At 32.0% G+C, this 14,758-nt stretch overlaps 1 protein-coding gene across 1 annotated transcript; it reads right to left on the reverse strand.

Annotated features, from left to right (window-relative positions):
• Window positions 1–438: 438 nt before the first annotated feature.
• Window positions 439–2,441, reverse strand: LOC149565975 (peroxidase 4-like). The gene is made up of 4 exons (XM_089819435.1): window positions 2,178–2,441; window positions 1,439–1,630; window positions 1,173–1,338; window positions 439–1,045 (listed from the first exon to the last, which is right to left on the reverse strand). Exons 1-4 carry the CDS (start codon window positions 2,382–2,384, stop codon window positions 660–662), a joined length of 951 nt encoding a protein of 316 aa, XP_089675561.1. The 5' UTR covers window positions 2,385–2,441; the 3' UTR covers window positions 439–659.
• Between the last annotated feature and the right edge of the window lie 12,317 nt (window positions 2,442–14,758).

Consider the following 14,758-nt stretch of genomic DNA (forward strand, 5'->3'; position numbering starts at 1 on the left):
CAAAAAGCTATACATCGATGTTTGGGAAAGGAGACGACCCTAAATTATGCGAATAGCGATAATCAATATTTAAGAAGCTTGGTCCCGCATTTTGGCCTACGCGAAAGCTAATACCGTCTATCCGGCCCATTTGGTCTAAAGAATAAAATTTTGATAAGAATAATTTAAATACTTTTTATTTTAATTTCATGCTCTAGACTTCTAATTAAATGTGTTCTTATCGCATAGGATGATTGTAATTTAATAATTAAGTTAAGTGAGAGATAATTGTATATTATTTAATAAATATATTAAATAGTATTTGTAATTTAATTTATAAAATATGTGGTTGACTGAATTAGAGTTGTCTAATTATAAATTAGATTTCGTTTTTCCTGTTTTCACTGTTGCTTGTAGTTTCGATCGCTGATTTTGATCCAAAACATTAGAAACTCGATCAAATCCAAAAGTACTATATAATTTCTTATTCGAAATACAATAACAATTACATTGTTATGATTTCCCCGCGCAGACCATTTAGCCTCCTTGCAGCAGGCTAGTGAAATGATTTTGCAGTGGGAGAACCATATCCTTACATTATTTCTCTATATAGATTACTACAAACCCTCAACTAATTTCATAGTAATATAGAACGCTAGAACATGAAAAACGCGAAACTATTAGTTGGGCTTCCTACAATTCTTCCGGATCTCTCCGTTGCTACCAGTGAGAGGCTTAATGTTCCCCATCTTTATCATGGCGGCTGCGAAATCATTGAAGAAGGCATTGTTGTTGCTGCCGTATGTTTTAACCTGAGAATCTGTAGATCCTCCATTAAAAAGCTCCTGATCAGAGTGTAAAAGTCCTTTCTGGCTTTGGAGATTATTGTAGTAGTTATTTTCAAATACAGTGGGAGTCTGGAGATCTAAAGGAGAGGTATTGTTGCCACCGCCACTCCTGGGACATTTTGCTTGTAAAGAAGTAGAATAAGTCTTCATTATGTTGGATTCATTGTATATACGAGCTCTGAAATTGGTGCATCTAGCCTTACCGATTGTGTGAGCTCCTACAAAAATAGGAAAAGAAACGAAATGTTTAACGACCCATTGATAGGAATTGAATCTCTACAAATCATCTAGCACAATTTCAGAATGTGAAGAAATAGTTTGTAAACTTAAGGGAAAGATGCTTACCTGCAAGTGCCACCATCTCTTTTGTAGAAAGTCCCTGAGCCTGGAATTTAGAGATGAGGTTACTTAGACTGGAAGTGGGCGGTGGAATGTTATTATTTGCCCCACTTTTGCTAGCTGTTTTTGAATCCCTTCTTCCCAATGGAACAGTCCAAGAAGGACCTCCCAACTAAAAGACAACAACAATTTTGATCACGCTGTGAATCTAGGACGAGATCTTGAAGGTATGCGCAGCAAATGAAAAATAAAAGGATTTAGATATGGCTTACTTCTACAACTGAATCACGAGCAGCAATTGTTAAAATATCAGCACATGAAACCACTCCATTGCAGACTTTCTCGACTTGGGTTTTGATGTTGTCTATCACCTCGAATCCTCTTGCTGAATTAAGATTGGGAACTGCAGTCTTTTCCCCAGTTAAACTTGAGGAGTCGTCCAACAGAACAGATCCATCGCAGCCCTGTTTTGAGAGGTAAATATTCAATTTGTTTATTTGATGTCAATTGAAAGAGATGATTTCTAACAATCTATTGTCATGATTATGTATACTGCTCTTAAAATTCATTATATTTAAGTGAGACTTTTCCATTTGGCAATGAGAATACAAGTGGAATAAGCATATGAATATTCTGAAAATTTTAAATTTTCTGTTTGGATCCACCAAATCGGAATTGGAATAAGAATAAAATTGGAAATGCCTATTTCAATTTTGGTCCAACAATGAGCCTTTGCTATTCCATCTAAATATGTGGAAGAAGAATACGTAGTCTTATTCCAAATTTTTTTTATTTTAAAAAACATAAATTTTTGAGTACCAAACAAACACATATAAAATCAACTTGTCTATTACTCAGATAACCTATACCAATATTTTTTTTTTTTAAACACATTTAACAATAAGCTTTTTTAAATCAAATTTCCTACTTCAACTAATATCAATAAATCAACTCAAATTTCTGGACTCCCACAAACACAAATACATATATATAAATAGAAATGTATCTTACATTGACGAAACAGTCATGGAAATGTAAACGGAGTAACGATGCACCCATTCGCTTCTCTTTGGCCACAGCTTTTTCCACTTCCGCCTTAACTGTGGACAAAACTTGAGGACAAGATTTAGCATAAAAGTTTGCACTAAGTTGAGCATACACAGAGGTCGAGGACATGAAAAGTATACAAAAGAGTGCAAGACTAATGTTAGAAGCCATTTCTAAGAATGTATATCTTGTTCTAAAGAGGATTGCCTTTGAAGAAAATGCTTGTATGGTTTCATCAGCCTCTGGTATCATATTTATAAGGTTCAATCTCATCTCTGGGCAGAAAATTCCACGAGCCTTTGTGGCAGAAACTTTTTTTATCGACTTGTGAGTCTCTCTGAAAGAAACACAAGTGAGCAATTTTCAAAGTTGCTGGCCCACGCAAGAACTTTTGGCTTGTTACAATAAATGTATTGAGATTCTTTTAGCAAACCATGAAGTCCCTTTCTATGATTTAGAGCAGTTACGTAACTTCTCCCTAACATTCACCTACCGAGAAGGGTAGATGAGAAAAGTGTCAATGCGAATATTAGCTTTTAGGTGGTAATAGGATAGGGTAGGAAGCCACCATGAAGTATGCGCGTGGAAAATATAGGCAACGTTGTTTATTAATTTGATTTCCAGTGACAAACTGGATAAATAGGGAATCTATTAACATTGACTGACCTTATCATAGTCTAATGATGAGAGAAACTCCGTGGAAAGAGCACAACATTGTGCATTATGTAGAACGTCTCTCCCTCCCACTGGTTAGATTGTATACAATTTCCTTATTCTTAGCATCTTCCAAGCCATTTCTGCCTACGTAGACAGATCCTCCTATCTTCTCATTTGATTTTTAAATAAATCTAAGACTCTTCGCGAATAACTAAATTAGGTTAATGGCGTTCCTAAAGTACAAGGAAGTTAGAATCAGCAGTACAAGTCTTTGAAAATTACACACAACCGCGTTAAATAGTACATTTTCCACTAATTGTGGGACAATTTGAAGAACAAGGTGATATGAAAAATAATTTCATAACATTTATATATTGGTTATTGTTGGTTTATTCATTAATGTAAGAATATTTATATATCTATTAGGTTATATTATTTTATAACAATTAAATTAGTAAGAAAATCTGAGTTTAAATAGTTTGACAATATTTTAAAGATTTTTTTAATTTAAATTTGTTTCAAAATATCAAAATAACTTTATCTATAATTCTATTAGATAATCATTATGATTAGTGATATTAATATGATGTAATATATTGGACTGGTGAGCAATTGTACTATTTATGAAATCATATTTTCTATGTTCATTTTGACTATAAAATAATTAGATAACATTTTTTTCTTGTATTCATTATTGAATATCATAATACATGCGACAACGATATGAAGGTTTTTACTATCATAAAGTTATTTTCTAATTTTTCTTGAACATGATTTTCTATAATATTAAAAATGAATTCTTTTATTATATTGTTCAAATGTTATGTTGAACATAGAGAATACCATTTATTTTCAATTATTTGTTCTTTTTTAATATATTATGTTTAAGTGACATCTAATTTATTAAAGGAACACAAACTGAAGGTAAATTGTATAAAGACTAACAAAATAATAATATTTAATAAAGGATAATAAATATTTTAATGATAGTATTTCTATCATTTTTCTAGGGTAGTGAAGACGATCCTACATTTTCACAAATTTAAATATCTTTCATCAATTTTAAGTTAAATGCATAGATTTAATAATTTGCAACTTGTTTAGAGCTTTAATTCTCAATTGGCTCTAACAACTCGAGGATGAATCGTGCTAATGTGCTAGATAAGAAATTGGAGGGGATACTAGGGAGAGTGGCAGAAATGAAAAATACACTAATGGACATTCTCAATAGCAGCCAAGACATTATGTCATCCTTAGTGGATTTTCTTAATAAGCTAATTGGGAAGATGAAATAAGACTCTAGTAGGCTCACTATGTTGGATGTATATGGTGGTGATTTCTCTAGGCAAATTGTTGGGCTTGGAAAACATACGTGCTCAAGCACTAAGAAGAAGATGGATGCAAGTCCCCTTCAACACCTCCTTGATATCAAGGTTGTTATGTGAAGGATGATGGACTTCAAAGATGAGGTGGTGGCCTATGATAAAGAGCTCACTTGATTCTCTTTGTTTTTGTTCCTTGCTAGTTTTTGGTTTAAGGTTTTAGTTGTGGCCCTTGTTGGTATGTTCTATCTCTCCTTTTTTTGGGTAGTTGTTGTGTGGCTAACTTGTCTAGCATGTTTTATCTTGGGGCTTAGTGTTAAATCTTATCTAACTATTGTAAGGGGTTTTGGATCCTCTCAAATCCTATTTTTTTCTTATTAATAAAAAAAAGCTTAATAGAAAAAAAAATACTTTGAAAAGAAATTGGCTCTATAAGTAGCAGGCAAAAATCCTCAATATGGTTCAATTTGGTAGCTAGAAAGTCTTTTCTAGTGTCTCTTGGCTTGGGAACACTTGAAGAGGATGATTTTTCTACTTATAGTAAAGATTGCATTGATGATGATGACTCTGGGATCAACCCAATGCTTTTCCCAAAGATCACATGCCCCTATTTGATCTCTATTAATTTATCTTGTGGGATATACTAGATCAAATAGCTCATGAATGAATCTCTACAAATTTTGAAATAATGATAAACGCAAAAGTAGTGTTTGAATAATTTTGATTTCCCAGTGATATGGATACAAGCAATAGAAATTCTCACATGTTGTCAGAAAGATCTCATTGAAAGCCTTGTAAGAGAATACACTAGGGAAAGTAGGAAAGCTTGGGCTCAACAATGATACACCAAATATTTAGGAATCTAAAGGACTAGATTGACCTAGCGGATTGTGACTTCCTTCAAACTTTAAACATAACAACCATAGGGAGTTGGGGAAAAAGGAAACAATAACATAGACTTTTCTTGTACCTATAATTCTATTTTGGAAACAAATTCCAAAATTACCACTAGGGCTTTGTAGATTGAATGCCAATATTTTATAGTATGTTCAAAGGTAGAATAAACATGAATATATTGAATGCCTATAGATCTAGCTAGATGATTTAGAATTGATCTTTCACATCTTTCTAAGAATAAATATTTTTACTGTCTCTAGAATTTTTTTTGAAGGTGTGTGAATATGAAGTTTGTAAAAATAGAGAACACAAAACCCATACACCTAGGCCAAAGAAAAACCTTGGACCTAAATGAGAGGAAACCACCAAATATTAAGGTAGTTGATCCTTCCCTAAAATAAGACCTAGGCCACTAGATCCAAGGTTTGACAACTTTCACAACACACAATATAATTTTGACCATAAAATTTTGTGTGCATTGAATGATATCGATCAATGTAACCAAAAGGGTTTGAAAGTTAATTGCCTTATACAATAGCCTTTTAACTATATACCCTAAAGGAAAAAATATCAACGAATGATTTTCCATGCATCATTTACAAAATTTGCATAAACAATCGACTTAACACACAAGGTTAAGACCTACTTCTAGGTAGGAAGAATCCATTAACCACCATAGTAATGTAAGAGATAGAAAATATCCTTGATGATTCTATCAAATCCATGACGATCTTCATAGCTATCCCATGAAGATACGTCTAGTAATTTCTAAAGTATTTTGTAAGAGGCATTTGATAGAGCCCAAAAAGATGAATACCAAACATATGTTGCTAGAATGGTTTTAGAATGCACGTAAAATTATCCAACCAATGAAAATATCTAGGTAAATTCCAAAAAGATAGTTTTTCCTTGATTTGGGAAAGGGACATACTTCAAATTATGTCTACACTAGAAAACTAAAAAGAAATGGTAATACCCAAAAAATGAAAGATTTTTCCATGCCCAATCCACTTCCACCTATACTAGACCATCTAGGATGTCAATTAAAGTAAATATTGTCATTGGTACTAGGTTTAATGTCACTATATACTAGAACCAAAAGAAAAATAAACCATATCAACAAAATAAAGAAACCCATTGATGTTTTTCTCCTCTTCAATCAAGGTTGTAAAATAGTTGTCCAAAAAATGAACATCAAGCTTCTAAGAAGGTGCTCTATGCAGCAAATTTTCCCTAACCCATCTTGTATAAATAGAGTTTTCTGTGAGTATCTAGTGCCTTCAATAGCTAGAGCATTGATGAAGTAGCTAGAGAAAATCCTTGGAAAATAGAATGAGAAGGCACAAAATCTTAAAAATGAAAAATATTAATTGATTCAAATGGAGCCATCTAAGTATAACATTTGTATAGACTAGATACAAAGAGGTCCAAAGCCAAGGACACCAAGTAGGGCTAAAATTGAAAGGTCATTTTATCTGGTCTCAACCCTTGGAAAACTATAATTTGAGGAAGATGGCATTTTTTGGGTAATGAATGACCCACTCCAATCCTTTCCATGTTGAAAAATGTTATTTGGAATAAACCTTGGTTTTAAATGTCTTTAGTTTTTATTGTATAAGTTATTGAATAAGTGCATCGAAATAATGTATAGGAGATGAAAAAAAGTGAAATTTTTTTACAAGTCCCTAAGATACATGGAAAAAATTTCGTAAAACATGTTTTCTAATACAAAGATATCCCTAACTGCATAAAATCCCTTACCAATGTACAAGCATCTCCTATTTGGAAAACCCAAGTTTTAGGCATCTACGATGAAAAGGACTCTTGAAAAATTAAAGAATACAAATTTATTCAAAGACAAAAAAAAGTTATAATTGTTGTGGAATTTGAAGTAAACATGAGAAAGTTGAATAGAACAATAAGATTTAAAGAGAAGTAAGGAATTAAAAAATAAATAAATTGTAGGCAATGGTCTTAACCAAAATTTAAACTCTATCATTACGTTTAGTAGACTTTATATGTGTACTTATCATAAAACTAAGATTTTACAAGCTTGTCAAATTAGTTGGTATTAGACTTAAAAAGTTTTTTTAAAACTTTTTCTCCCACTTTCTTCACCCGCCTTCCCCTCTCCTAATATAAATACACATTCCTTTGGTATTGATACAAGTCTCTTGAAAATTATAGAATAATAAGAATGACTTTTACATAAATAAAATAATCTTTCTATCTATGTTCATTCAAATGGATATGAACACTTGATATATATAAATATTTTAAAATACATTTTAAGCTTTTTTTCATTAATATTTGTACGAATTTTAATTGACATAAAAAATATATAAGTCATATAAGAAATTTATAATATAGATTTAATTAATAAAAAATTAAATAAAAGATTTTTTCACTTTATTAATGAAATGAAAAGTATTGTTTTTTTTTTTTGTTTTTTTGGGGATAAAAAGATAAAAAATAGATTTTTTTGTATTGAGGACAAATACATTACATTTTTGTGCCTAGAAGTCGTGCCTAGCTTTTATATAAATCGACCAGTTGAAACAGTCGACGACGTTATGGGAAAGAAAGCCATTTAATTTCTACAACTAGCTCCAACTCTTTCCATGTTGACATCATGACATTTTTTCGAGAATGGTTTACTCATTCGTTACGGAACTTCGGTTTGAAGGCTGGCCGGCAATTTGGGTTTTGCTACTTGCCAATACATCTCCCCTTTGTCTTTGATTGCTGAGTTTGACCCTCTCATCTTAGTAGTTTGATATTGCCACCATTTTTCTGTCTTTACTTCTCAGCTTTTCTATCAGTCTACAGCTCATTAAAAACTTTATTTAATATGAGTATTTGTACAACACTCGTTGCGAGTTGGTCAAATGAGAAATTTATTGTCTCGCCACTTTATTTCCTGCTGTCGTCTTGACAAGTAATGTGACACAGTTGGAATTCAATAGTTGTAAAGCATATGGGAAAACATGAATTGCTAGGTGGGGCACTGGTGAAAGAAATTTGCTAATTGCGTGTCAAACCTTGTTACGTTCAATTATAAAAGCACATCAATCCTTATTCCGCTATTTATTTTCTAAAAATGATTTAAGATTATATGGACCGTCTCTTATCTCAGCTTATTCATATACTGAGGGAAAAATTAAGCTTGGAAAAAAAGAAGTCAACTTTGACTATTTAACACTTTTGGTCTAGGAATTAAGCTTAGTGTGTAATGTTTAAGCTGTTCGCTTATCTCATGCTATCTAACTGTGTCGTACACTTGCTTCATACAAGATTTAAATTCTTCATCTATTTTTCAACTAGATAACTTCTCCATCATTAAACCAACTCAAAATACACCCGATTACAAAAGATTTTTCCGAAGAAAATATCTTCAATTTGCAAAAATGAGATACATGTGCATTTCTTGCGTGCATTAGTTTGGGGCTATGCTCGACTGTTGTATATGGCCAGTTTAGGGACAGATATTACTATGTCGTAATCTGTTGACTGTTTAATCTGTAGTAAAGAGAATGAGGGCATCATTTCTATGTTGTCACATTCATGAATGTTTCGTTAATGTAAGAATTTTCCAGCTCTTTGTTATGAGGCTTTATGGTTTGTTTACTGTATATATCGTTCTCCGAGCTGTGTAAGAGTATGATATTTGTCTAGAGCCCTGTCCTCATAGCATAAGCTTTGTTAAGATACTTTTCAAAGGTCTGATATAGGCCAATCACGAGTGGCTTAAGCACATTTGAACTATTGACTAATAGTCGCTAAGAATGGAGTTTTGGAATGCAAAGAACTTTAGCCTTCAATTTTCAACAGTTATAGTTCATTTCCTCATTCTGTAACGATAGCTTACGAATTTCCACTCCTTGTAATTCTTTTATGTTTGTAAACTAATGTTTTCAATATTAGTGTTTAAATACATGATGCTATTGAAGCCTGTGATGACTATTCTTTTGGACGATTCGTCGACTGCCGAGTGCTGACTCAGCCAGAGGATACGACATGATAGACTCCAATCTTCAAAACTCTTAAGAGTTTCTATATTTCTTTTGAGTCCTTTGTTTTGGACTCTTCATCTGTGATACAGAAAGTATTTCTACTCTCCCCTTCATCAGGTCGCTTGATATTGTCGATCTGAATCTTTCATTTATAAAATCCGTCAAACGCTTTGCTCACAAAACAACACATCAAGAATCATGACTAAATAAGAACGTGATACTGATCCATTAATACATAATATGAAATAAATAAGGGATGCAAGTGTCAATTTTTCTTCTTCTTTAGGATAATGGTTTTCAATATGTTGAAAATAGAATGTAGTTAGCAATTGAATCGAAGTTCAAATTGAACTAAGCATGTAGTTAGGAAACTTAAAATATTGTCAAGTTGATTAGCAATTCAATCAAAGTTCAAGCTGAGTTAAGCATTATGAAATTAAATCTTGATTTTTTTAATAAAAGAATATGACAAACTAATAACAAAATATATCTAGATTCAAATAAATTTTCATTCTACAGTTTATCAGTCTAAATTATATTATAAAAGAAAAATATTCTTATTACTCTTTTTAGATAATTTATAAAATATTAAAAAGTATATCAATGCATAATTGACTGCTAAAATGGAAATAAATTAGAACATGGTGATTGATGAAAACATGTCTTCCATAGATATGGCATGACTTCTAGGTACATCATTATACAAGCAAGATGATGATATTTAATATTCTTGGTCCTTTACGACTCAACAAAGGATTAAACTATAGATATTTATGAGACTCGGATGTGAATTTTTTTAAAACTTGACCTACCCTCTCAAAATTAATTGTACATAGATTTTCTAATCCTACTTTCCCAATACCTAGACCACCCTTTCTTAGATTATAGATTGGATACAGATATGTGTGTGTATGTGTGCGTGCACACACACACACACACACATGTATATGTGTATGTATGCATGCATACATACATACATACATACATACATACATATATACATACATATATATATATATATATATATATATATATATATATATATATATATATATATATATATATACATGTGTGTATGTGTGTATGTATATATATATGTACATATATGTATGTGTATATATATGTATATGTATATGTGTATATATATGTGTATGTATATATATGTACATATATGTATATGTGTATGTATATGTATATATGTGTGTGTGTGTATATATGTATATATGTGTGTACACACACACACACCTTCTATAAACTAGCTGAGCATGAATACCTATTGAGCTCTCATAAATAACAAAGCATACATGCAATGCATGTGAAATTAATATTAGCCAATGTGAACGATAAGAACATAATATCATCTAATGCAGTAACAGGGTTAAGAAAATGTGAGATGGATTTAATTTTTCACAAATTTCCTTAAGTAAAAGTAGAAATAACACCTATAAATATATTTATTTTTGCCACTCAATTGATAAATGGAGCTTTGACTCATGTTGAATACGTATTCAACCACCTTTAATCTCTAATGAGTTCATGTCAGCATGGGATACAAAAAGATTTCATCTATCCTATATTGACAGAATTTGGACTAAGTAGTCTTAGATAAGGAAAGATCAAAATTTTAGAAGGTTGCTCATTTAGTCATGTTGGGTTTTCCCTATATTATAGCGCTTTCATTCTTGAGCATTGTTACAATGTCCACATCTCTTGATATCTTCAAACCCAAAAGATAAAAGGAGCTTGGAGTGGTATTGTGTTTGTCCTTGGAAGAAATATTCTCCTTGACTAGTACATTGATTCCATGGAGACCACCAAGAACTCCAAATTTTAGCCTCTCTTCATCTTCATTGCTAGAGAGCATGAGAGCATTAAGATACACTTCCATAATAGTGTATATTTGAGGATCAAGTTTTTGAATGTGGTAGAGATAGAATTGTGTAAGACTTGTGGAGTTAATCCTACCCACCTTGAATTTTGATTAAATTTTTGAAATGGTTGCTTCTTCTATAGAGAAAGAAGTATGGTAGAAACCATTAGCATCATGGAAAGTGATATATGAAAGAAATAACATGACCTTTAATAGAACTATAAGAAGAGGTGAGACATTATTTCTCTGTGAATGGTTATGTTATGTGCTTATTGAGGCCTAGTCAAGAATGAAGTAAAATTAAGTAGAGATGAAGATAGAGAGGGATGGGAGGGAGTCAAATATATAGTGGTGGAGGGAAGTAGGAGTAAAAATAGAAGGATAGACAAGGAGATAGTGGGTGGGAATGAAGAATCCTGAGATAGGAGATGAATGATGAGAAGAATAAAAATATAAAAATGAATATAAACACCACATTTTTCATTGAAGTCATCATTCGAAGAAGCTAGGTTATAATACTATAATATTTGAAAATTTCAAACACCATTATTTCTTAAACTAATTTTGATTGCAAGAACAAATTTTTGTTTCAAATCCACTACTTGCATTTTATTTTGTTCCGCCAATAAGTTCTTAATTTATTGCATTGGAAATGTTGTTGAATGTGATGACATGTTTGATTATGAAGTCCAAGAGGAAAAGTGCTTAGTAGGACCATATAGCCCACCGAAATAGTGATATACTTTGCACTAGTTACATATTTTTGTGCATAATTCAATGACATCTAATAATATGATAATACTATAGTTCATTAATGACATGCTGTGATAGTTGTTACTCATTAAGGACTTCCAATAACATTTGCCAATAATATTCAAGTTCTATTGTAGTTGGAGAGTTCAATGATTTCTATTTGTATGAGAAAGGGGAAGAGGTAGAGAGAAATAAATAGTGTTAAGAGGTATAAGAAGAGACAAAGATAGAGATCTAAAAAGAAATAGAGAGAAAAGTAGAAATTGGAGAGAGTGTAATTAAAAGAGACAAAAATAGGTAATATCATAAAATTAATTAATTAATTGATATAGTAATATAGTTTAAAATAGTTTTGACAAAGATTAAAATAAAATATTTATTAATGCCATAGTTGAATAGGACTTTTTTAAAATAAACATTTTTTCCAAAATTTTATATATTAGATTGTTAAATTACATAATTAAAATTTTTTAAATCTCTATTATATAAAATTTAACTCCCATTCTAACTTAATTTAAACTATATATATATATATATATATATATATATATATATATATATATATATATATATATATATATATATATATATATATATATAATACTTAAATTAATTATATATATTGTAATAAATTGTGTGGAATTAGTATCTAAGCAACTTATTACTTACCATTGGTCGCATTACTATATTTTACTATTGTTAACTAGCAATTATTGAAATAATTCTCATATAAAAATTGATTAACTTATTTTAACAAATTATGGAAACCTTTCAATTTAATATAAATCTAATTCTAAAGAATAAGTCATTATGGAAAACAATATGAAATTCGATAAATATATTTAAGATTTAGATAAACATGTCATTTTTTTATTCTAATGCATCTTCAATTTGTAATAATTGCAACAATAGACAAATTCTACAACAACTCTTTATCTCCTCCTCATGACTAGTGATTCTAGGGAGGGCTCGCCTCCTCCTCCTTCCTCGAATCTATGGCAAGACTACCTAGACTCGAGTATCTTTTCCTGACACTGCATTTTGCAGATTCTGACCCCCCACGGGAAACTAGTTTTTTGGACTTCATGTATGGGCCCTTTAAGAAACCAAATGATTTTCCTTTTTTGGGGATCCATGATCCACTTGAACCCAAGGGTCTTGACTTTAACATGGTTGTGATCCCTAAGATGGGATGGAAAAGTGTATTTTTGGGGTAGAAAATTGAGTGACTGATGGATGTGATGCTTTTGTTTTCCTAGGGTATAGATGGTATGTAGATAACTCTACCATATTTAGTAGTTCATAATATCTCACTTTGATTCACCCAAGCCTTGGTAGTTTTCTTTGAAATATTCTAACTATCATTTGAGATGGTCAAGAAATGGTGTTCTACAAGATGGAAGCTTAAAGGCTCATTTAGTGCATCAACAATGCTAGGGAGTCTATTTTTACTCAACTTTTCCTCAGAGGAGGATTAAGGTCTTATGTTGGTAGGAACTTGGCACTTTGGTACACACCTACTGATGCTTGCCAAATGAAAGCCCAAGTTTAACCCTACTACGAATCTTCTCCTTATGGCCCCAATTTGGATTCACGTACATGGGCTTCCCCTAGATTTTTGGGATGATAAGGTTTTCAAATGGATTGGAGACTCTATTGGTCACTTCATTAGAACTAAAAAATCTTACGGAGAGTAAATCCAGGCTATTTTATGCTTGGTTCTACATGAATGTGGCAATTAATGAAAACCTCCCTACTATGGTTAGCTTGAAACCCAAGGGCAAGAAAATGGTCTTAAAAGATTGGCTATGAGAATGCATCATTAGTTTTTCCATAATATGTGTCTTATGGTCATTGTAAGAATTTTCCTTAGGGCAATATCACCCAAGACCAAGGAACTCAAGCACAAGCACAATAGTAGACCAAAAAGAGTATGATTAGAATGATGATATAATATTCATTCAATGTGAAAGTACACTAGGAGTCCCTATATATAAAGGCCTCTAGAATGCATAGGAATTAGCAACATGATAAGTCATACAACTAGGCACATGTCCACTAGATATGGGTTATCCTCCATTAAGCATAGGAATAAGTGCAATGATGAGAGGATAAGCCTACAAAGTTGTAGCATGCAAAATTATGTTCTCAACACCATGTGCTAAATTAGGAGTACAAATAACAATGTTGTCTACATGAAAACTCAGTTGATTATGCAAACTCCAGTGTTGTAGACACCATGTGCTGAATTAGAGTTGCTTACTCTAGTGTTGTCAACATAACAACTCATAAGAGTATGCAAACTCCTAAGTGTCTCACCTAAGAAATAATAAAATAATGCATTGACCTAAGTAAACTTAAGTAAAGTGTAATAAGTAAATACTTATTTACACCAACACTAGCCCTTAAGTACAACTTAGGGGAATGTACTTAAGCTTATGAAAGCTAGAATGAAATGCATAATGGGTCCCAGCTACTAGGCCATGTTAGGTACCCATGTAGATAATGAAATGCAATTCTCATAAAGTAGAGAAAGAGGGAAAAACTCATGGGAAAAACCCTCCCCCAAAAAGAGAGATGAAAAAAAAAGATGCATGGATGGATGGAGTAATCAAGACCCCCCCACTCATCAAGTATATACCATAGAGAAATATGAGAAGAATATAATCCCAAAAGAGGAAAGGTCACCCCCACAAGAGAGAAGAGGAAGAGAGACAAGGCAGTCCCCCCCTCAAAAAAAAAATGAAGAGTGTCGATTAGTGATAGTTGCTCCAAGGTAGAAGCTAGTCCACGAGTGTTGTATAATGTTCCTCCCCTTTGGAAGAAACAATGGAAAAGGTACAAGTGAGATGCTTCCCCTATGTGTAGAAAGAATCTCGTTGATCAATGATGTCTTTGAAACCTACTTAACTATCCCTATGTCAATACTGATGGTTGCCCCTTCCAACACTGTTGAAAAGAACAAATGTAGATCTTCCAAGGATGGATGTAGAACCTACCCCAAAGAACCATCTATCTCCTCTAATGATAAGG

This window comes from Cupressus sempervirens, chromosome 3 (genome assembly GCF_028749045.1).
Source record: "Cupressus sempervirens isolate cs-2001-9-10 chromosome 3, ASM2874904v1, whole genome shotgun sequence".
Lineage (NCBI taxonomy): Eukaryota > Viridiplantae > Streptophyta > Pinopsida > Cupressales > Cupressaceae > Cupressus > Cupressus sempervirens.